This window comes from Amblyomma mixtum, chromosome 1 (genome assembly GCF_055824585.1).
Source record: "Amblyomma mixtum isolate Tamu chromosome 1, ASM5582458v1, whole genome shotgun sequence".
In the NCBI taxonomy this organism is placed as follows: domain Eukaryota; kingdom Metazoa; phylum Arthropoda; class Arachnida; order Ixodida; family Ixodidae; genus Amblyomma; species Amblyomma mixtum.
In genome coordinates this window covers 275857022-275879255 of record NC_143012.1, presented here as the reverse complement: position 1 = coordinate 275879255, position 22234 = coordinate 275857022, and the positions used below count along the sequence as shown (strand labels likewise).

General features: G+C 44.3%; 1 protein-coding gene and 1 long non-coding RNA gene across 3 annotated transcripts; one reads left to right on the top strand and one right to left on the bottom strand.

Moving 5' to 3' along the window:
* Positions 1 to 1210: 1210 nt before the first annotated feature.
* Positions 1211 to 10079, bottom strand: LOC149371764 (uncharacterized). Its single transcript, XR_016286921.1, has 4 exons — positions 9851 to 10079; positions 9697 to 9754; positions 9121 to 9273; positions 1211 to 1391 (listed from the first exon to the last, which is right to left on the bottom strand). It is a non-coding gene; the product is annotated as an uncharacterized LOC149371764 (long non-coding RNA).
* Positions 10080 to 10172: 93 nt separating this feature from the next.
* Positions 10173 to 18135, top strand: LOC149371763 (protein YIPF6-like). Of its 2 annotated transcripts, XM_089566053.1 has the most exons (7): positions 10174 to 10306; positions 10717 to 10851; positions 12716 to 12794; positions 12878 to 12920; positions 15296 to 15421; positions 16418 to 16578; positions 17603 to 18135. In XM_089566053.1, the coding sequence occupies exons 1-7, from the start codon at positions 10280 to 10282 to the stop codon at positions 17716 to 17718; spliced, it is 687 nt and encodes a 228-aa protein (XP_089422179.1). In that variant the 5' UTR covers positions 10174 to 10279; the 3' UTR covers positions 17719 to 18135. The 2 variants fall into 2 exon arrangements, with proteins under 2 accessions (XP_089422180.1, XP_089422179.1); XM_089566054.1 differs by lacking the exon at positions 16418 to 16578 and having other exon boundaries at positions 10173 to 10306.
* The last annotated feature ends 4099 nt before the right edge of the window (positions 18136 to 22234 follow it).

Here is a 22234-nt window from a genome sequence, read left to right as displayed (position 1 = left end):
TGTCGAAAACACGATGGCCGCGTGCAGCACGCTGCACTGCCATGCTTCATCATCGGCCAGGACAGGTAAACTGGACGGCCGTTGAATAAGCGTGTACTGCCGGCAGTTTTGTCGCACTGAAATACGAGATTTTGACGGGACCGAAGTACCTTTTCGTAAATACCGCAGATTTGAATGAAGCGATTTCCGTGTGTGTACAGTACACACCCTACATACCTCTCGGGCAATAATGGCCCTTAGCAGCTAAGAAGGGTTAGAGCAAGAAAAAAAATAAATCTGACATTAACAAGTGATGCGAATTCAATCAGCCACTGTTCTGTTTGAGGAAAGATAGGTCAGAAACGGTAAGAGAAGACTGTAAATCGAATTTACCAAATATCATTTTAAACTTTTAGGGCCCTTTGTTAACAGGTAAATACCAACATTACCCAGTTTGTGCACCCAAAGCATCACCATGAAAACTGGGTGAAACCCAATTCCTGCTCAAAAATTGCCTTCAAGAGAAATGTAGTTTGCAACAGACTGAAGCTACCGTATAGAAATTGGCAGATGTCTTGAACCTGAAAACAATGGATGAACTAGCCACGTGATGTTTTCCATGTCATGTTGCATGGCATGAATTACCGTGGAAGAGTTTTCTTGATGCTCTTTCAGAGTGCAGTTTAGGGAGATACCAATTTCACTAACTGCCAGCAAGAGCCAAGCGCTACAGAATCTGCCTAGTTTGCAATGGGTTGGAACCCCAGTAGTGCTAGGATGGTTGCCTAGCCTTTTTGAAATACCTACAACGACCATTCAGTTAAAAGCACCCAGATTACAATATTCAGCAAGAGCTTTCCTAGCACTGTATGAGGTGGTGGTATAGGCAGAAGCATCCCACATCAAGGGATGGTCCCTCCTATACATCGAAAGTACACGTGCAGCACCCACGAACATTCATTACCTGATCTACATTTTCACGGGGCTTCAGTACTCTTCTAGCAGTAGTCTCAGAGCAGCTTGTCAGTGAAATTTCTTTTCCTCATTGATTTTGCGCAGCATTTTCTGCTGCAGGGGCATAAACAGAAAGGCAATATGTGGCTCTGCAGAGGAAACAATGTGGAGGCTGGGTATGGTCTCAACCGACTGTTTTGTAACATGATTTTTCTATAGGGCCAACCAAGTTGTTAGTAATCTATTCATATGCTTCATTAATCACCGACAAGGCACGTTGGTAGGAATACTTTATTTGGCACAGCAGTTCTGGCAGCAATGGGTATATTGTCACTCTGTTTGTAGGCCAAGGTGCAGACTTGTGAGCACGTTCTTGAGCGAGTAGCCTGGAACGATGAATAGGTGCCTTGGACCAGAGAATGCTGCGTCATGCAAGGCCAGTTGCTGCAGTCCCTCCCCTAGTGTCAGCCATATGCAGGGTTGGATGCCATGAAAAGAGAAAACAAAAGTGGGCAAGCTCAGAAAAGTAAAATGCAACTAATAAACCACCAGGAGAAACCCACAAACAAATGCACACACAAAAAAATGGAATGCATGCAAGAGAGAAAAAGATAAGAACATCTCCCAATTGTGTTCAGGAAAGTAAAAACAGTGCTAAATTCTACACAAACCACACAGAGACGGACAAGACAGGTGCTGCAGTCTTTGTGTGGTTTGTGTAGAATTTAGCGCTGTTTTTACTTTCGTGAACACAATGTCACACCAACTAGCCCAGGAAAAGGTACTGTTAAACATCGCCCAACAGACTACCGCAGCAGCCTACGCACTCCTGTAGTGGCCTTGTGCATGGACATTTGAAAGACCTTAAAAAAAAAAAAGGATAAAAGCAACATAGTTGAAGATGTGCTGGAAGAACCACACACAAAAAGAAGTGTGCACAGAGCTCAAGAGAGAATGAAAATAGTCAAGACAAACAACGGAAGGTTTTCACTGGGTCAGACCAGTACTAATTAAGAGAATGAAATTATCAGGTTTCAAGTCTTGGCAGTTAAGCTTGGCCAACCCACAACACTGCCGCATTTCCTTTTGCAGCTTCCGACGCTGGCACACAGGAGGTCAAAAGCTCCATATACTAAACCCAAAATCTTAAAATGGGGGACAACAAATTTTTGGTTGGCGTCTTTGTTTCAAATATTGCATTGCCCCAGGGCACATATACATGACACATGCTGCACGATTCATATATGCACTATAAATAATTTATTACCGTGTTACTTATACTGAGCGGTTTCGCTTTCTGAGTGCCGGGGTGTGTTATGACATCACTCCCAAGAGCATCAACCCTGGTCACGCGGGCTCCAAAAGTAGACAAAGGGACTGCTGCGTCGTCTGCTCTCGTACACATGCTGTGCATAGCAGGGCTTTTCGAATTGCCGGCCGGTACTACAATATGCTTAGCAAATCCAAGCGGGTGAGGGGCAACGTCGAGTTTTGAAACCAAGCAGCTCACTTGGGACGATCTCAGTCCGAATACGTGATTTCAGCATTGTATTTAGCTTTGGAACACTCTGGTTTGGTTTGGTTTATGCGGTTTAACGTCCCAAAGCGACTAAGGCTATGAGAGACGCCTAGTGGAGGGCTCCGGAAATTTCCACCACCTGGGGTTCTTTAACGTGCACTGACATCGCACAGTACACGGGCCTCGAATTTCTCCTTCAAAGAAATTCAGCCGCCGCGGCCGGGATCGAACCCGCGTCTTTCGGGACAGCAGCCGAGCACCATAGCCACTGAGCCACCGCGGCGGCCGCTTTGGAACACTCTGCCCATTCCAAAAGGATAAAAGGGTGCAACAATTTCTGGGAGTCTTTTTGGTGATCTTGCGAGTATATTGCGCATTCACAAGCAGATAAAATTTGTTTTGTACAATGCATTTTTAAAATAAATATTTGCTTTCCTTGCGCTTTGCTACGTATGAAATTAGACCTAGTTCTCAGCAATGCTCCTGTTCCCGTTGCATCTTGGATAAGCCCTTGTGATCTAGATGCCAACTGAAAGCAGCATCTGCTTGCATTGGATGAAATGCACGCAGTGCAGTGCATTGCTGCTATCCACATTGCACATAAAATAAGAATCTAATCCCACTCAAACAAATATCTTTCCGCATGGTTTACATAGTCGAGTTTCCTTGCGGTGTGCACAGAATAACAAAAATCTGCGGACAAAAAGACTAAAATGTAGCCGTTAAATGCATTCCTGAGTTAAATATGCTATCTAGGCGAGCTGAAGCATTCAACAAAGAAAATTAAAACTGGGTGTCCAGCAAGCTACTCATTTTGAATTCCCGACGGCCGAAGCGAGAAACATAGTGGCGATAATAATGGACAGTATACATGATCAATTCACAGAAAAAAATTAATGAAGCTGCAAAAGCTGCATTGAAAAGAGATTTGCTTCCCCTGTTTGAGAAAGCTCCTTTTACGAAGTCCATCTCTTTATTATAGGTGGCTACCCTTTTCTTTATTCTTCCCAGCATTTGATGTTCTCTACCAAGTGCGTGGCAACATCAATTTCTTCATTTTGAACCAGATAATAGCAATAAAATTCACAGCAAATGCAACTGAATATTCTAGAGTAGTTCAGATATCAATACAGATAGTTAAAATTACAATAAAAACATGTTTCCTCAAAATGCAGCAATGAAACGGAATATTCTACACCAATATTTTACTTCTCATAATTTATCACATCCTAATGCTTACTAAGCATCTCAGTGAATGAGGGGAAATCATGTAGAATGGTAAAATTTGCCTAAAGCATAACTGTGTGCAGGGAAAAACCTGACAGCTTCAATTTGTAAGGTGGCAAGTGGAGATGATGCTCTTGTCACAGTTCACACTCAAAAGGCGTATGATGTGATGTGGCACACTGCTGAGAAACAAAAGATTACACGAAAAATCAATGAACAGCAGCTCAAGCCACAACGCGATTGAGAGCTTTAACAAGACTACGTCTTCCATGATGCCTCGTGACACCTAGAGACAGATCCAACCGTGAAATGCTGTCCCAGATGCACCATTCTTGACGGGACATGGCCCGCTTAACTTTTGTGTATGGGTTTCACCACACTGGAATCCCTAGCCATAACGGGCCCACAGATGCTGGCAGATTTCAATTTGGAATCTGTGCAGCAATTTTGGCAGCTGTTTTCCTTCTCACCTGACGAAAAGTGCCTCAGTGATCTGGGCTCTTAGATTTGGAAGTTTCTTAAAATTATGCTCACAAGTTTCTGCTCTCTTTTAATGGTTCATAAGAGTGGTGGCCATATGTGCTTTTACAGAAGAAACAAAGAGCACCACTTTGAGAAAATGCTGGAAAATTATCTAAACGAAACACTCCGCATGCTTTCAGGGGATTCATAAACTTCTCATTGTACTGCCAGAGATTATTTCAGGCTTTCAAAGGTTGGTTTTTAAATCAGTGAAAAGTACTGCCGTTTCCTGCCTTTCCAATGAAGGCACCCTGTGCTCACACTGGCATCCCTTTCGACAGCAGCAATGCCATGGGACAAGCACCAAGAGATTTCCATAAAAAATATCAGCTTCCTATGACCTTATCACAGCTCGAACTGCAGAGAAACTAGCCTCTATTTGTTTCTGCAATGGCCCACAAGATTGATGAGGCCTGACAGCAAGATTTTCAGATTGATTTTGATGCCACGCTAGGGTGGCGTGGCTCCTTGCATGAGTACACTGAAAGTGCATGAACTCTGCACATTGCTACAACTACGGCTTATTCCACAGAAAATACTTTTGAATGCAGCTATGTCTATCCATATGCACCAGCCCAAATTTACTCTCGAGTCCAGGAACCTGTACAGAATGAACCAGTATATACAATGCTCACATCATGGATGACAAGAAAAAGGCACCCAAAACAGACAGGCTGCCATGCCTCATACATGTTAGAAGCAAAAATATGCCACGCCAATGTGAACAGACCGTGTGCTGGGCACTCACAGTACCGTTGAAACTTGCGGCAGACCACTGCGTTAATTTCAGTCAGTCCTTTTTTCCAACTTGGCCACTTTCTTGATCGTATTCCTCCCAATTCACTCATTTTTACAGGTAAAGAAAATTCCCCTGATGATTCAAGGTTGCTACACACCCTGTAAAGCCATCACAGCCCTTCACAGAAATATAGTAGAACCTTGCTATTCTGTTCTTGGTTTGTGTAATGTGCCGTATAACAAACCCAAAAATTATGCGTGTTACGCTATTTTTCTTCACAATATAAATCCTGGATAACTTTGTGGAACGATTCCCTGGTGTACATGTCCATAATTTTGTCAAATTCTGACGGCATGGTGCATTCAGAGACCAAGAGGAAGTGCCAGCCAAGCTAGTCATCATTTTTCGATACTTTGCCCAAATGCACCTGAGCACTACGGAGAAGGCTATGAAAAAAAGCAAGGAGACAAAGCATCTTAAGAGCAGCGGCGGCTCCTCCACACTACACAAGTGCAATGGGACAAAGTATCTGAAAACGCCAAGGAATGGTTGATGGACTGGATGTGCCATGAAGCTCCAGCCCCATGAAAAACGAAAATATGGAAAGAACTTGCAAGCGCTAGAAAAGGAGCTTTCCAAAATTTGTGCCAGCACACACACACAAAAAGTTTTAATGAAGTGAAAGTGCCAATAAATGCCAGGGATTAGGAAATAGTGCAAAACCTGGACATGGAGACAATCGTGTGCAGACCAGCAATCAAATTTTTCGAAGCTCCTAATTCAAGCTTCTTGCATAAAACAGCACTTGTAACATCCAAGAAAAAAATAATAAAAGAAGGAGACAAAAAAAAGGGGGGGAAGGTGGCAAAAAAATTTGCCGACACCACCGCGTCAGGATTTAGTGTTCTTTGAAAAGCAGAGTGCAATCACCTTGAAATCAGTGGGTGGCCAAGCGTCTGCCTAGGGAATTTCTCAGTGCCCTTAAGTTCTTACGCAAACAATGATACACCACCCAGCTTGCCATATCTGACAATGCCCATAGGAAAAATGAATATTACACACCACACAGCATGTGCAGAGGAGGGAATGGCCACGAGCATTTTGGAGCAGTCTTTGTAGCAAGTCAAAATTCTATTAGGAGCAGATTTCCAGTTTTGTAGCAGGTGACCAATACTGAGAGAAGGTAAAGATACATGTGCCAAAGTTTAAAAAACTACTGGCTGCACAGTTTCTTTAAAATGCATATTATTTAAAAGGAAAGTTCATGAGTGCTTTAATGCATACGCCACACTGACATAATAAGACATGTTGCTGACATGCCTAGCCTACTTGCAGCTGCTTGACGCATCTGGAAAGAGAACTCTTCCCTCCCATTGTAAGGAAAGGGGGGTGCCAGCCTGTCCTCACCACACCCGAGGCTCGTCACTAACCTGTTCGCAGGTGCTGGTGTACGAGCAGCCACAACCCTAGCCATGCAGACGTGCCACTGCTATAGCTGCTGCTTATCGCTGTCACATGACTTGGCCTCTCTGCAGCAGATTTCAGTTTTCCTCCATGCGCCACACCTACCACTGCTGCGTTGCCAGCTGATCTGCGCCACTGTGCAGCTGTGGTCCAGCCCCATCTCATTGCGTTCTCATATTACCAACGCTGTCATGGATAGCGTGCTTCCCAAATTAAATAAGCTGCAGTGTGTCACATCAGGGCGAAGCTCTCAGTATTGACAGCCACGCTGCCTGTGAAGGGCTCTTTGCAGATGTTCTGCAGCAGGATGGCAGTGTTATCATCATCATCAGCCTGACTACGCTCACTGCAGGGCAAAGGCCTCTCCCATGTCTCTCCAATTAACCCTGTCCTTCGCCAGCTGTCGCCCCCGTATCCTGGCAAACTGCTTAATCTTATCCGCCCACGTACCTTTCTGTCACCCCCTGCTATGCTTGTCCTCTTTAAGGACCCTTAAGGACCAGCGGTTATTTTGCCTTCGGATTACATACCCTGCTCAAGCCACATCCGAGGCTGAACGGTAGCTATGCAGTTAAAAGGTTTTGTGTGCACATTTTAAAAAATTGATCAGGAATCATTTTTCACCAGGTAAGTGGATACATTCAGGCCGCTTTGCATAGTTTTTCTCCAGTGCTACGAAGTACGCCTTAATGAGGTTTCACTGTACTTATGAGTAGTAAGGTATGCGTCTCAACGTGAAATCTGAACTGACTGATACACCTCCTGCAGTGAGGCCCATGACCCAAGTGTAAAAGTGAAGTTCTGATCTACTGCTATGTGATGCATTCAGAACAGGTCCTGCCCTTGATGGCCTCGCAGATACACAGACATCAAAGTTTGCTCTCCACCATTGGTGCCATGTTTGCTGCTGCTCTAATGTCATTTTCCACAGTGGCCCACTCACAACTCACCTCAATCCTGACTGCGGTGCCAAACCAGCAAACAACCTATAAGTGGTACTGTGCGGATGGATCTTATGGCCATGCCACTGCTCTAATTACATCACACCACTTTCTCTCACTCCCATGGCGACATTCCGAGCAAAGGTGGGGGAAGGAGGAAGCTGGAGCACCACAAAAGCCAAATGTACAACAGGGACACAGTACAGTGGCCTCGCTCAAAGCTCTTGCCCAGAGCTCAAACAGCACAGGCATGTCTGGCTGAGCTTACAACTTTTGTCACACCCAAGTTGACAGCTCACCAGTCACACACACCGCAACAATCACACACGCCAACAGTGCAAGATCTGGCGATACGATGTTAAGCCATCTGTGCTTTAACCAACCCGAAATTCTTACCCCTCAGTCCAGTAGATGACCTCGGTTCTCTCCGGCGATACACCCAGCCTGTTCACAGCTATGGTAAATTATCATTTCGACCTCTCAGATTCCCTCACCAAGAGGCATGAGGGCAATTGATTACTGTTTGGTTCTTCGGACCAAGAGGCATTAAGGAATAACTACAATTTCTGGGTAAACACTCCCTGAAGGGGCCACAGAAAATCCTCCACCAAAGCTGCAAATTATACTGTTTGAACAGAAACTACTTTTTGTTGTTTATTTATCAGTTTACCTGTACCTCAACGGCCCAAAGGCAGCATTACATAAGGGGTGGGCTGACATGTAACCTCCTGCCACAGAATTTTTCACAAAAAGCAAACTGAAGAGCTAAACTGCCCATCCCCATCCTTGAGGCTTTTTTTCCTCTCAATTCCTGCTGCACTGGAAGCCCTACGTTGGTGCTTGAACCTGAACGCCACACACCCACAGGTGTGCCGCACACATCCTTTATCAGCATAGCGCCACGTAACACGTAAGATAATGACAATGCCGCATTTGAGGTCAAGAGGTGCAAGTACACAAAACAGTAGGAACGAAACGAAAACACTAATGACGTGTGAGTCATCCCTGTGCTCTATCTTTTGGCTGCCTCACAAAGTGAAACTACAACAAATATCGACTTTTAACTTGTGGGGGAAAAAAAAGAGACAAACATAGAAGGAACAACACGAACAACGCCTCATCCTTGTCTTTCCATGTGTTCTTCAAATGTGGGAACTACTCCCTCGTTCAGCTACCTGTCCTACCTACATTCGTCTGTGGCTTCTCGCCTCTGCTTGTCTTTAGGGGCACAAACGTTCCCGGTTTCACAGCAGAAGGCCCACTTTCAAAATTATAATTTGCTAGATCCGTAACAGCCGAGTTGCTTTGTTCACTATACGGGCAGGCTTTGTTCACCTAGGGTCTGCAGGTGAAAGCCATATTAAGAGTTAATGTTCCCACGTTTTCTTTTTTTTTTCTTTCTACTTGACAGCCAGGGTGAAAAACTGCCACTCACCCGTGCAAAGCAAATGGCCACATAATCATCATTACCACAATAACCTGTCACACACTGCAACAGTGCCTTGTGAGCTTTATGCACCTCACAAGCTTCCAAAATATCAAAGGACATCAAGCACTTTGTCCACAATGTTCCCTTTCTTAAGGACTCTTTGCAGTATCACCTGTAATAAGCTCTTAAGCTTAGAGGCCTTAAAAGAAAGCTTGCTTTTCCAGTTGCCTCATGCACTCCATGCTAGTTAGCTACGTGGGTCCAAGCACCTTCCCCATGTAATACCGAAGCTCAGTGCAGGTGGCACAGCACTAGTTTTAAAATTCACAGGAGGTTGAGAGCTCACCTAGTGGCGCCTTAAAGCCTTTGCTGCTTCCGCATTCTATCGTCCCATTTTGTTCAGCCTCTGCGCCAGCAAGAGAACGCCGGACTCGATGCAGGAATCGGGAAGGTCCGTGCCTACAAGTAAACTGCATTTCGGTTTTTCAAGTGCCGTTTTCTGAAATGAAAATAAATTTAAAAGAACATGTTTACGCGCTGCAGACACCAAAACGTAATCGCTTATCTCGCCGCATTTAGTGCCAGTTTCGGAAAGCGGCTCGTACGGATAAGCAGCAACACAACTGTAAAATGAACCATTAAATCAGTAATCTATACACTTTCCTATTAGCGGGGGCACAAAAAATCGGACCGCGCACAAAACTCACCGCATAAACGGTTAGTTCAACTGGACTGTTGTCAAAAGTTTCCCGCCTTTTTTTTTTTTTTTCGGGCGCACGCTAACCATGCGTGTTTTACATGACCAAAAGTTACGTTGGGCCGGGCTGACAAAAAGTACAAAAACATACTCAGCGCATATTCTCTTCTGTCGAACTGCACTGAGCTTTTGAGCAGAACTCAGGATAAAACAGACGAGTCTCACCTTTAGGGCCTTTGTGTCCACTGCCGGGCAAGCGGGCTCAGTGCTGGTCCTGGGTGATCTGCAAACACAAAATATTCGGGCGCAAGGAAGTTCAAAATGAAATGCCGAATGCCATATAACGGGCAATCACTCAATACATACAGTACAAACATACCAAAAGACAGGAAGAACAGAGAAATTGCTGACGGGCAACACGAGCGCGCGTAGCTCCCACCGTCCGGCCATTCTCCTACTGCAAGCAATGCTCGGCTCGGCTGTAGCTCGGCTCAAACATGACAAAAACAAGAAAAAAAAATAACCGGACGTGACGTCGTTTTTTAAACCGGATGCGACGTCACGGGTGGAAATAACGCTTGCGTTATTTCGACCGGGTCGCAGGAGACACTTCCGCTCCAAGCACCAACTCGCTCCAAGAATACTAAAAATAGCAGAGAAAAGTTTGATCTTAAGAATGCACTGTTCATGTGTGCTAATATGTGTTTGCTTATTTTCTTTTGTTAAATGTCGATTTAGCATGACATACTCATTATTTCTGACTTTCAGCTGAGAGAGAGCGGCTTAGAAGCAATGGCTCGTAGCCAATATGGCTGAACACAAGGCGATTTTGCAGGTATGCTGTGACATACGTGTCAAATGCGATGCCATAGGTAGTTTTTAGCGTTTGCTGCCGTTGTTCAGCGATATTGATTGTTAGCTGTTGATTTTATACTCAGGTTTGTGCGCTGCGCTTGCTGATTGTACGGTATCTATTTAACTTTGTTAGGAGGCAGACCATACTCTATGTGTCAACGTCGCGCTTGGTTTCTGGATTTTCAAAATTTTTTTATTGATCTGGTCTGCCACTTGTTCATTTAATTTATTACTGCTATGTGCAGGCAACATAGCGTATCAGTCGACTAGGCAGTGCGTCAGCACTGCCTGCATGGCCGCTTGGATTGAACTTGCATGCGTTGGCAGCATTGACTGTTTGTTTCTAGAGGTCTTGGTTTTTACTACATGCGTTATGTTTATTGTCCACAGTCTGGCGCAAGTGGCTATCAGAGACCACCATACCAGGACTATGAAGCGCCTCTGGAAGGTGACATTGCTGCCACAGCTACCCCACAGGAAGAAAGGGAATTCAACACGCTGGACGAGCCAGTGCTTACAACCATCGTGAGTGGTTATTTGGAGCATCGTGCGAGGCGCGTCAGTTTCTAGGCAAGCTGTGCACTCCAGCATATGCAGGCATGATACCTGTAAATGGGCGCAGCCACACACACTCGGAGCCGGTGCGTCGTCCTCTAGTGCCGAGACAGTGCACCAGTTTTCCTTCCTTTCGGTTTCGTTTTTGAGTTCTCGTGCAGTCATTTTACTTTATGTCTGGGGAAACGAACGTGGGTGGTTCGACGTGTGTAAAATAAAGGGGAAAAAAAAATGGAGCTGTGGTCATGTCAGATCGCAACTCCGAATATTCGGCCTCAGAATGGCCTCAGATGCCTGCTCGCTGTTCCTTACGTCAACTAGAAGGCCTGTTCTGCACTGGGCCTTCATTCAGGGTGATGGTTCTGGTAGGTCATCTTGTCGAGGCACTCTGCCCTGCAGCTCTGGCTTGTTCTGCAGCCAGACACTCCTTAGACTCAAAGCCGGGAACTGTAAAAAAAAGAATACTTGTGGCTTTGTGCTGAATCCTGTGAAGGTATCGAATAACTGTCATTTTCTTTCGGTCCATTTGATCGGGCCTGCTAGCTGGTTTGTTCAGCAGGTTTTTGGCAGCAGATGCCAACAGGAATGGCTGGTAACCTGCGCTTGAACATTTCACAAAGTACTGTTGGTGACTCTTTGAACAAGCGACGGGCGTGTCATTTGCATTCGCTTTCCTGCATATTCTGGAGAGTTTTTCTAGTGCAGAAAAAACCACTTTGGTGCCAGCCCTCGCACCGATCTTCGTAAAGCTGTGCCAAATCCCGTGAAAGTACGGGATAACTGCCACTTTTTTTCCGTCCATTTGATTGGGGCCTGCTAGCTGGTCTGTTCAGCAGGTTTTTGGCAGCAGATGCCATTTGCCACTCGTCAGATGTATATACCTTATTACTTGCCTGTGGTAATTGGTATATTGGCCAGACTAGGAGGCGTCTTAATAAGAGGCTAAGGGAGTGCGCAAAAGACGCTGGAAATAAATCAAGCAGCAGAATGATTGAGCACATTCTGAAATGCCGCAATTGCACTCTTGATGCTTGAAAACACTGCAGCTTCGTGCAGGTGCAAGACGCTACTAGGAAGGGAAATAATTGAAGCTTATGAAATTAAAATATCTGGTAGCGCCCGTGTCAGCAATTGCTCAGTTGTGTTCTAAAAAAACAAAAAAAAAACTCAAATATCTTGTGCAGCAATAGAACCAGAATTATGCAATTCACCTCGTGGTATGACGGGATCTCAGCTTGTTTGATATGTCCACGCGTGATTTCTTTCCTTCATTTTGTTGATAAGAGCAGCTGCTGTATAAAACCAAGTGGTCTGTCAATAAAAACCTGAGTTGTTAGTTGGCGCTCTGTCCTATGCTGTCTTTCTAAGCTTAAAACCAATTCTGCGAGCCAGCTTGTCGTGACCCTTGCTGAATAGTTTAATCTGCTGGCAGCTTCAAAAAACATTTGCCCTCGTTTATTAAGCACTCAAATATTACATTACACAGCATCACTACATTCTTCTGGGACCCATCATTCTATGCCCTTCCTCTCTTTGTGTGTAATATGTGCAGTTAATGTCTATTTGTCTAATTTATTTATTTTCTCTATGTGTGGTTCCATGTGCTAGAAGTGCAATTGCTGTGAATGCATTCTCTGTTTCCTGAGGCATGGTCTGTTTCCATTATGGTTTGCTTTATATTTAAGGTTGTCCGCAGAGTGTGCAATTCCTGGGCGGTCATCTCAGTAGCAATTAGATCTTTCTGCAAACCTGTGCTTTCTTTTTTTTTTTTGTGGCTAAAGAACCTACAGCCAACCCCTCATGTTTAGTAATACGTGATGTTTCTTTTCTACAGGTAAGAGATCTGAAGGCAATTGGCGTCAAGTTCGCACATGTCCTATATCCAAAGCAGAAAAACACAATATTAAGGGACTGTAAGTGATGTGCTTGTCATGCGTTTTTTCTTGCTTTTGAAGCAAAGGGAGCATGTATTAATACAAATGTTTTGCTCATGCAGGGGACTTATGGGGACCTCTTATCCTCTGTGTCTTCCTTGCCATGTAAGCAAGCATATTTTTTTGATAGCTGCACTTGTAATATCTTTCTTGTACTGTGTGTGATGAGTATGCTGTGGTGTTTAATTTGATTTTATATAGGCTATTGTTTTCTTGTCTCCAAGGCTCTCTCTCTCTTCTCTTGGCTTCGTTAGCATGCTCGCAATCATTCTGCAAGATGTGCACTGCACCTGAAACTTTCTAAAAGGGCGCTGAGGGAAATTAGAAGTTAGTGTGCAATGCGGTACGTTGCCATGTTCCAACGACTAAGGCCTGACTTGCACTGAAAACGGAGCTTTTGTAAGCTGGAAAACATGAAAAAATGGAATATAGGTATTGGCACCGCTGGTCGTTTCTTGATAGCAAACTGTGATGTGTCAGGACAGTTTTTTTTTTTCATGTGGATTGCATTCACTTCAAAATGGAGGTCATGACCCCCTTTCTGTCGTGATGTTACAAGTTTGAATCAAGTGGCAGGAAAAAAAAATAAATCATTTAATTTTTTTAAGGATCAGTTGACTGCCTTTTATCTACAAAATTTTGTTTTTCAGCAGGCCAAAGCTCGTTACCGAAATAAACGCCCAGCTGTGGCGCTGAGAAACATAGCAGCACAATGCTTTCTCATAGTAGTCGACCCTGACATCGGGGACATGGAATATGTCAGTACAGTGACTCTATGCAATTCCGTGCACACGAGGACTGCTGGGTTGCCTAGACGGCATGCAGTGTCAGTAATGAGCATGGAATTAACTGGTGTTCATAGTCTTTATTAAACTCACAGTTGAGAGCACTGAGGTGGTTTTAAAAGCACTGTTAGTAAAATCATAGTGATGATATCTATCATATATGCCAGCAACGTCTGCCTTTCTGAAAACATTTGAAGCGATGATAAGAAAACTGAAATTAGTAGAGCTAGGCTTACCGGCCTAGCGCATGAATCAGCAAAAGCTGTTGTAACTTTGGTTTAGCCATATAGGTAGCCCTGCATTGTGCCATGGAAACACACTCTGGTCGCGCATTCCTCCACCGTCGTCGTAACCTCCTCCTTCCATGGCAATCACCCTTTGGGTTCTTTCTGTGGCTGTTTCCTCTGCTCCCACCATAACCTTCCATTCCGCTAGGCTACCTGTATTGTGGTGTCTGAGTGATTATGGTGCTTGACTGCTGACCCGAAAGACGCAGGTTCGATCCCATGTCAGTGCATGTTAAAGAATGTCACGTGGTCGAAATTATCTGGAGCCCTCCACTATGATGGTGTCCCTCATAGGCCGAGTCCCATTGGGACATTGAACCCCCATAAACCAAACCAGCCAATGCCTCCCACCCTCTCTGTCTTCCCTCATGCTCTTTCCCTCTCTGTCCTCTCCCCTAAATTTGGAGAAGTGATTTCCCTCTCTGTTTTGCCACTTGCCAGCTGTGGCGGCCAATTAAATAAGTTAAATTATTTCACCAAATAATTAAAGGGTTCATGGCTCAGGTCGTAGATCCCATGGTAAAATGCGGAGCTGTATGGCTAAACCAAAGCTATAACAGCTGTCACTGCAAAGATATGGTTAAACCATGCAAGAAGCGGTGCCTGCTTGCAAGCACAAATTAGGGCGTCTGAAATTTCTTGAGATATAAAAAACAGAATAATGCTATGTATTGCACTCAGTCCTATTCATATGTTTTGTATGACATGCTGCCAAACTACTGCCTACTTTTTGAAGAGCTGCTATGCTTTATCGTAGCATGTCATAACCATCGGCTCTGGCCTGAGTGCCAATTTAAAATAAATTCTTGCTGAAACTGTGAGTTCTACCCTTGTTATTGTCATCATCGGGAAAGCTCTTCAAGAACACGCCAATATCTTTGTGCTCGTCTCCGGTAGTAGACGGTGCCTTTCAGTCATATTTCCACTCTGCCGCGGTGGAACGGCGCTCGGCTGCTGGCCCGAAAGACGCGGGTTTGATCCCGGCCATGGCGGCTGAATTTCTATGGAGGCGGCATTCTGGAGGCCCGGGTACTGTGCAATGTCAGTGCACATTAAAGAACCCCAGGTGGTCGAAATTTCCAGAGTCCTTCACTACGGTGTCCCTGATCGCCTGAGTCACTTTGGGACGTTAAACCCCGACTAACCAAACCAAACCAGTCATATTTCCTAGGCACAAAGCGTGTATTTTCCTGTTGGACAACTATCACTGAAGCCAGAAAGAGCGATGAAATCGATTTTCAATAGCAACAAAAATTGAATATAGTTGTCCTCATCACCTTCTTGCAAATTGTGTCAATGTGCTGCGTCATTTTCCTTTACTCTTTTTGTTTTAACAGTGCACTTGCTAATGTGCTCTTTTCTTGTGCTGTGGCAGCCATTGCAATTTCCCGTTTTCTGTTTTGTTCAGGATGCTGCAGCAACCAGAGGATGAGAAAATTCACAGCGGTGCCCCTCAGTTTGCCCAAATTTTTGTCTTGGTGTGGTTGGGGGCTGGTGTGGTCACATTGAACTGTAGGCTGCTCGGTGGAACAATGTGAGTGCCGCATCATTCGATGAATGGCTTCATCTTTTTAGGTGGCGAATTTCTTTGCTGATGCTGTTAAGTAATCTGCATTGTAACTGATGCTGTAGCAGGAAGATGTGCTTTGCCAAGTAAAGTTGCATTGCTCTGAATGGAGGTATGTCATGTTGCATAACGTCATGGTACCACATATTTCCTGGACATCTTGTATGTGATCAGATTTTGCGTGTTATCAGTAAGTGGTTTTTAAATGCCATCTCTCGCTGGAGTGACTATTGCATCTACAACACATGAATCACGAGGCTTGTCAGCCTTGTCTTTTGTCATCTATTTAACTGCTAATGTGAGAGTGCATATAGTTTCCTTCTGCTCTAACAAGTAGATGTGAAACACTCCTGGTGCTCGTAGTCGCAGTGCATATGCTTTGTGCAAATACTTCAACATTATTTCTTAGCGAGCATCAAGCATTTTGTACTGAAGCAAGATATTGCAAATAGCACTTACGTTAAATGAGGCACTGAATATCTATCTATATACACTGTTAGTGAACATAGTTAGGGAACATAGAAATTAATTTTTCAATCTTAAAATCTATCTGCCTCTCATGTAATCATTGCCACTGATTTTGTTTAAATGTGACATGAAACGTTATCCATCCATGAAGCAACATCCATGTCAAGGGCCCTTGAGGTATGCCGAGGGCCCTTGAGGTATGTGTAATAAATAACCCTCATGTAAAGCCCTCACCCGAGGGCCCTTGAGGTATGTGTAATAAACACAACCCTCAGGAGGGGGCGGAGGGGGTGGGGAGTTTTTAAGGTAATAAAATGAAATGAAACTGCATAAGACTGCACACAGTAGATTTAACATGTCTGAGCCATGCACTGTGTACATTTTCTTTCAATTAATGTTCAGTGCACCCCAACCACTGTTTGAAATGGTTTCTTCAGAATGCAGAAGTGTTTTTTTATATCTCATGCTGCGGTGCTTGCTTTCTCCCATGTTTAGATCCTTCTTCCAGAGTGTCTGTGTACTTGGCTATTGCTTGCTGGCGCCCTGTGCTGCGTTGGTGATATGCCGACTCATTTTGCTTGCTGGAAACCAGACTGTTGCCCTCTTCATCCTCCGCTTCTTTGTGACCATGCTCGGCTTTGGCTGGGCTGTCTTTGGTGAGCCTTTTGTGCGGTTCTTTTCGGCACCATACTGGAACTCTGACATGATGTGTGCTCTGTCTGTGCGTTGTAAAGACAAAGTGAACGCCGCTAAAACACGATGGGCTTATCTTTTAATGGGGCCATGGATATACATCAGGCATTGTTGTTGTTCTCCTTTTTAACTAGTGAGGCACTTGAGCATGCCTCAAGCCCACAGTACAGAAGTACAGACAGTCCGCCGTGGTGGCTCAGTGGTTATGGTGCTCGGCTGCTGACCCAAAAGACGCGGGTTCAGTCCCGGCCGCGGCAGTGGAATTTCGATGGAGGTGAAACTCTTGAGGCCCGTGTTCTGTGCGATGTCAGTGCACATTAAAGAATCAGGTGATCGAAATTTCTGGAGCCCTTCACTATGGCGTGAGTCGCCTTCCGATAGTCTGAGTTGCTTTGGGACGTTAAATCCCATAAACCAAACCAGAAGTACAGACTGTACAGAAGTTGTAATATTTAATATTTTAATCCGCAGCAGGATGCTAATTTCAGGTCGTTGTTGTATTGTCTGCTGACCAGAAAAGGGTGGGTTTGATCCCGGCCGCAGTGGTTGCATTTCAGTGAAGGTGAAATGCCCCATGTACTCTGTGATGTTAGTGCATGTTAAAGAACCACAGGTGTTCAAAATTATCCGGAGCTCTCCACTACAGCGTCCCCCATAACTTGAGTCGATTTGGGATGTTAAACCCCATAAAACCAAGCCAAAATCAAACAATGCTCTTCTGAGTGAATTTGCACGCTGTAAGAAAGCTTTGTGTTCAGCTAGTCTTCCCTTTATTTTAGAGGTGTTTTGTGGACCTGCCTTTGGAAAAATGAAAAGCATTACAAGCCAAAGGTGCATTACTTGATTCACACATGAGATTGATGCATGTGCCATGAAGTTTGTGTTCTCTATAAAGCTGTAAAATGTTTTTGTGACTGGTGCAAGGTGTTTTATTCCTTGTAGGTAGTTTCTAACACTGACTGTTCATTGTTTTCCTTCCCATGCAAGCATCCACGGCATTCTTGGCGGACAGTCAGCCCTCATCAAAGAAAGCACTGGCTGTGTATCCAATCTGCCTCTTCTACTTTGTGATCAGCTGGTTGATATTGGCTCGGTCACCCTAGCACTGCAAAAAAATCCGAAGGCATATTTTCTTCTCTCTCCTTGTGGTGTGAAGTGAACTTTCCAAACTCTGTGGACGCACTGCAAGGTTTCTTTTGAGTGTATCTCTTGTTCAAAGGGGATGTTGGAGTGGGACCTAACTTATTTTTTCATGTATGGAGCAAAAGCAGTAAAAGGAACCAAGGGTGCTTCGAACTTTTTCTTATCTTGGCTTGAGAGGGTGGGAAGACATTTCAGCAGAATAGCAGTAGCATTTACCATGATGAAAATAGCTGGCCGAGAAGATGCCTCCTTCAGTAGCGTCTCATTTTTTTCTGCTGGTTTGAGGAGGCTGAACAATCAGATGTCTAGTCACATTCCCCAGTCTATGTACAGAAAAGCCGCAACATTTTTGTAATAAAAGTTGAATCTTCATGTTACTTGTTCTTCTGCATTTGCTTATCCTGCCTTGAACACTGCTTGACCATTGCCATCATATATAGACAAATTCTTCGTGCTGGCCTCATGTTGGATGGTTTCACATTTAGGCACTTTCAGCCAGTAGCATTGCCTAGCTATGCTGGTGGAAATTAGTTGCAACACGAAACAGATATGCTGTGAAGCCTTGAATTCCCAGTTCATATGCTTAAAATCACGTGAATTAAAAATGTGCCATAGAGTTACACTATGTATTTCTCCCAGTTAATACGTTCTCGGATTACACTATTTCCAGGCTACGACGTTCAAAGTTTCAGTAAATTCTGGCCACATACATTTAGTGACCAACCGCCCATGTGTAAACGTACAACTGGGCTGAATATGGAAACTCATGACACAAAAGCAGCAGTTCCCAACAGCCATGGTGGATCGTCTGCAGTACCTTACTGCAAAGGGGCAAAGCACTAAAAAAAAAAAGGTATTGTAACATACCGTGGGGGGAGGGGAGGTGTGGCTGGTTCTGCTTGATCGCGACCAGTGCTTAACGGTAGGGGGCGAAATGTGCAATAATGCACTTGCATGCAAGCGAAAAACTCTGCAGCAAGCACCCACTGCGATGGCTTCCCTGCAGTGCACAGTTTCAAGGGGGCAATGAAGCTTTCGAAAACGACAACGAAGAAATTTTGGCAACATTCGCCATTGCCGTCGACAGACCGGATATGTTACGAAGTTTCTTCTGGGCTTAAGACAACTGAAATGTGGACGGAATTCTGCGAGCACTAGAAAAGGAGCTGTTCCGGCCTTGTGCCAAGAAAGGCAAAATGAAATTTGTATGAAGTGAATTTGTCAACGAATGCCTTTGTACCTCATTCAACTGTTGCATTATTAAAAAGTAGGTGGTTTGAATCATACGTTTTCCCAGATAACACTTTTTTTTTGCTTTTTATTTTAAAAATTTATAAACAAGGTTTTACTACATTTTGCACGTAGAAGCAATTCAAAAGGAAACAACGCAGCATAACTGAAGCTATTGTCGTTTAGGCATTGAGTTTTAAAATGACGTGAGTAGCATTTGCCCTGAGAAAAACTTCAGAAAAGAAAAATTCTGGTTTTTATTGTGTGATCATTGTTTCAATGTTCATAATGTATCCCCTTCCACATTGCCATAACCTGGGCATAAGGCTGTAAACTGGTCAAGGTATTCTGGCAAACATTTGTTTCGGTTATAATTTAAACTGAAAATTTCAATAAGTGGTAACTGCATATGTCATTAGTTTTCTTTTTATATTCTCTGAGAATTCTTCACGTATAGTTGGGTGTTGAGCTGCCCTACTTAAGATTGAAACTTGGGCCTGGGTCGTGCAATAAAAGTTTTCTCTCTGTCTCGTGTGCTACAGATTAAAATTCGTTTATTTATTTATTTTTTTCAATACTCTCAAGGCCCGGAGGCATTACAGAGAGGAGGGGCATACAAAATCAGAAGCAATTGTCTTAAAATTTTCGACATCGGTGATGGCAGTGATGAAGGCAGAGAGGTGGTTCCAGTCATTTGTAGTTCGAAGAATATGTGAATTCAAGCAAAGGGTGGTTCTGCAGTGCGGGATTCTTACTTTAAAACTATGATCAGTGTGCAAGGACATACAGGATGAAATAAGCAGTAATTGATTTTTGAGAATAGGGTTAGTGGAATAAATCAGCTGGAAAAGACGTAAGCGAAAATATTTATGACGCAGAGAAAGAGCTGGAAGTCCAAGGGCTGACTTTATTGCAGATACGCTTGCTGTTCGTGAGTAATCTGAAACAAAAAAGCGGGCGGCACAGTTCTGCACAGACTCTAGATTAGGCTCCCAAATATAACATGCGTATTCCAGTTTTGGTCCTATTAACGTCCTGTACAAGTGAAGCTTAACGGAACTGTCTGCAGCTGTGAAATGGCGGTGTAAGAAACCGAGTGTGCGGTTAGCATGGTTAGATACATAGTTCACGTGCAATTTCCAGGAGAAATTGTGAGTTATGTGAACACCGAGGTATTTGTATGATGAAACAGGCGATAACGGAGTGTTATTAAGATGATAGAGAGTGGTGTCATCATAAGTTGTGAATTGTGGAAGTAATGTATGCAACTGACATATTTTAGTGTGTAATTTGCTACTCTATGAGAAATGCATGGTGTTCAACTGCATAACATAAAACATGGCATATGACATCATTGAGAGGTCGTGCTTTTGTATTTTGTAGACGAGAATACTTTGGCGATTGCAACTCGCAGATACTTTCCATTCAATGTGATGCATACTTGAAGGGAAACAGAAATGTTTTTTTGAGAATTCGAGGTCCTTCAAGAACTCGCAAGTATGAAGATTCTAGGTTAAGCGTGCCGCGTAGTTTTGCGCTAGCACTTAAAATGCTGATATAATCGCCGATTACAGCATTAACACTTTTCAGGCTTCTCCTCACGATGGTGGAAAATTGCGAGGAAACTCGTGATGTCGTGACTGTTGCCATAATTTCAGATGTCTGCTGCTTTGCCCACATGCTACCGTGCCTCATGCGATGCTACCAAATGATGCATGCAGGGCTTCACCTTAAGTGGCGTGGGATTTCTTCCTTGAAGCAGCTGCCGCTGGGCTGGAAACGTAGCCACGTAGCGCCGCCGTTCGTGACATCATCATTGCGGCCTTTGTCTGAGGCATTGCGCTGCGGAGAAGCCTGAACGCCGACGCGGCTTTATTCGGCGATTTCAAACGCTGGCATAAAAAGACTTCGCATGCTTTGCCTGTAAGTTTCAGACATTCGACCCCTTTTAAAGGGGCACTGCGCACCCTCAGTATATACTGACTGACTCTTTCTGGCTGTGTGGATGTTTTTTCGGCGTAACAAGACAACTGGGTTGTCACCGATGGAGGCGAAATGCAAAAGCCAACCGTGTGCTGTTACGTCAGTTAAAGATCCGCAGACGGTCGAATTGATTCCGAAGCCCTCCACTACAGATCTCGAGCCTTTTTTTCTCTCTTTCTTATTCTAGAAATTCCACCCCTCTATAATGACGTGGTTGATGTGTCCACCGTGATTGAAATTTACTGCGCATTTCCAGCCCACTCAACGCCACGCATGAAAAAATTAGCGGTCTAATCCGTGCTACGCCTGGATTACCCCACCGCAGGAATGCATGTGTGCTGGTTACAGTTTTGATTTCATGCATACACAAGGCACAACACATGGAAGGCTTTCATAAAAAAAAAAAAAAAAAAAAAACGTTATGTCACTTGTAAGGACCTAGCGGTGACGTAGCATGCACACATCTGCTTTGAATAATCGCCTGTTATCGGCGTCTCGGCGCAGGCATTTATTAATTTCATTTGATTAAGGCAAAAACTACCACATTGGGTTTCCCGAACACGACAAGCATGTGCAAGGAAGGCTACGGACGTGTGCTCGAACGCAACAGGGAAAGCGTCACGAAGAAAGGCACTGTGTGCGTTTGAAAAACAAACAGTTCAAACATTTTCTTTGGTAATTTTGTGAAGGTACTCTGCATTCATAAGAGAGTAAAATTTATCTCTCGTACGGTGGTGTCGCTTCACTGCGTACACAAATACAGTCTGTGCTTAGCAACACTGGAGTACATTGTTAGCGTCGCACTAATAGCACGCTAATTGCTATTACATGTTCAAGTGCCTTTGCATAAAACCTGCATACCAGTTGAAAGGGAGAGCTATTGGTGTACCTGTTGCTGCAACAACTGCTTCGGTAAATTGATTTTTGAGGAAAGGAAATGGCGCAGTATCTGTCTCACATATCTCGGCGGACACCTGAACCGCGCCATGAGGGAAGGGAGGAAGGTGGGAGTGAAATAAGAAAGAGAGAAAGAGGTGCCGTAGTGGAGGTCTCCGGAATAATTTCGACCACCTTGGGATCTTTAACGTGCACTGACATCGCACAGCAAGCGGGCGCCTCTTGCGTTTCGCCTCCATCGAAACGCGGCCGCCGCGGTGGGGTTCGGACCCGGGTACAATTGCTTCGGTGTACGTGGTTTCTGTGAGGTGCCCATTCATTCAGTCTTTTAATTTGTATCTATTTCTTTCAGCTCTCTTCTGTCAG

Excerpts from the sequence above, each read along its gene's own strand:
- LOC149371763 (XM_089566053.1), top strand. The coding sequence starts at position 10,280 with ATGGCTGAACACAAGGCGATTTTGCAG. Across the intron at positions 10,307-10,716 it reads AACACAAGGCGATTTTGCAG|TCTGGCGCAAGTGGCTATCA; the intron begins GTATGCTGTGAC and ends TATTGTCCACAG. Across the intron at positions 10,852-12,715 it reads AGCCAGTGCTTACAACCATC|GTAAGAGATCTGAAGGCAAT; the intron begins GTGAGTGGTTAT and ends TCTTTTCTACAG.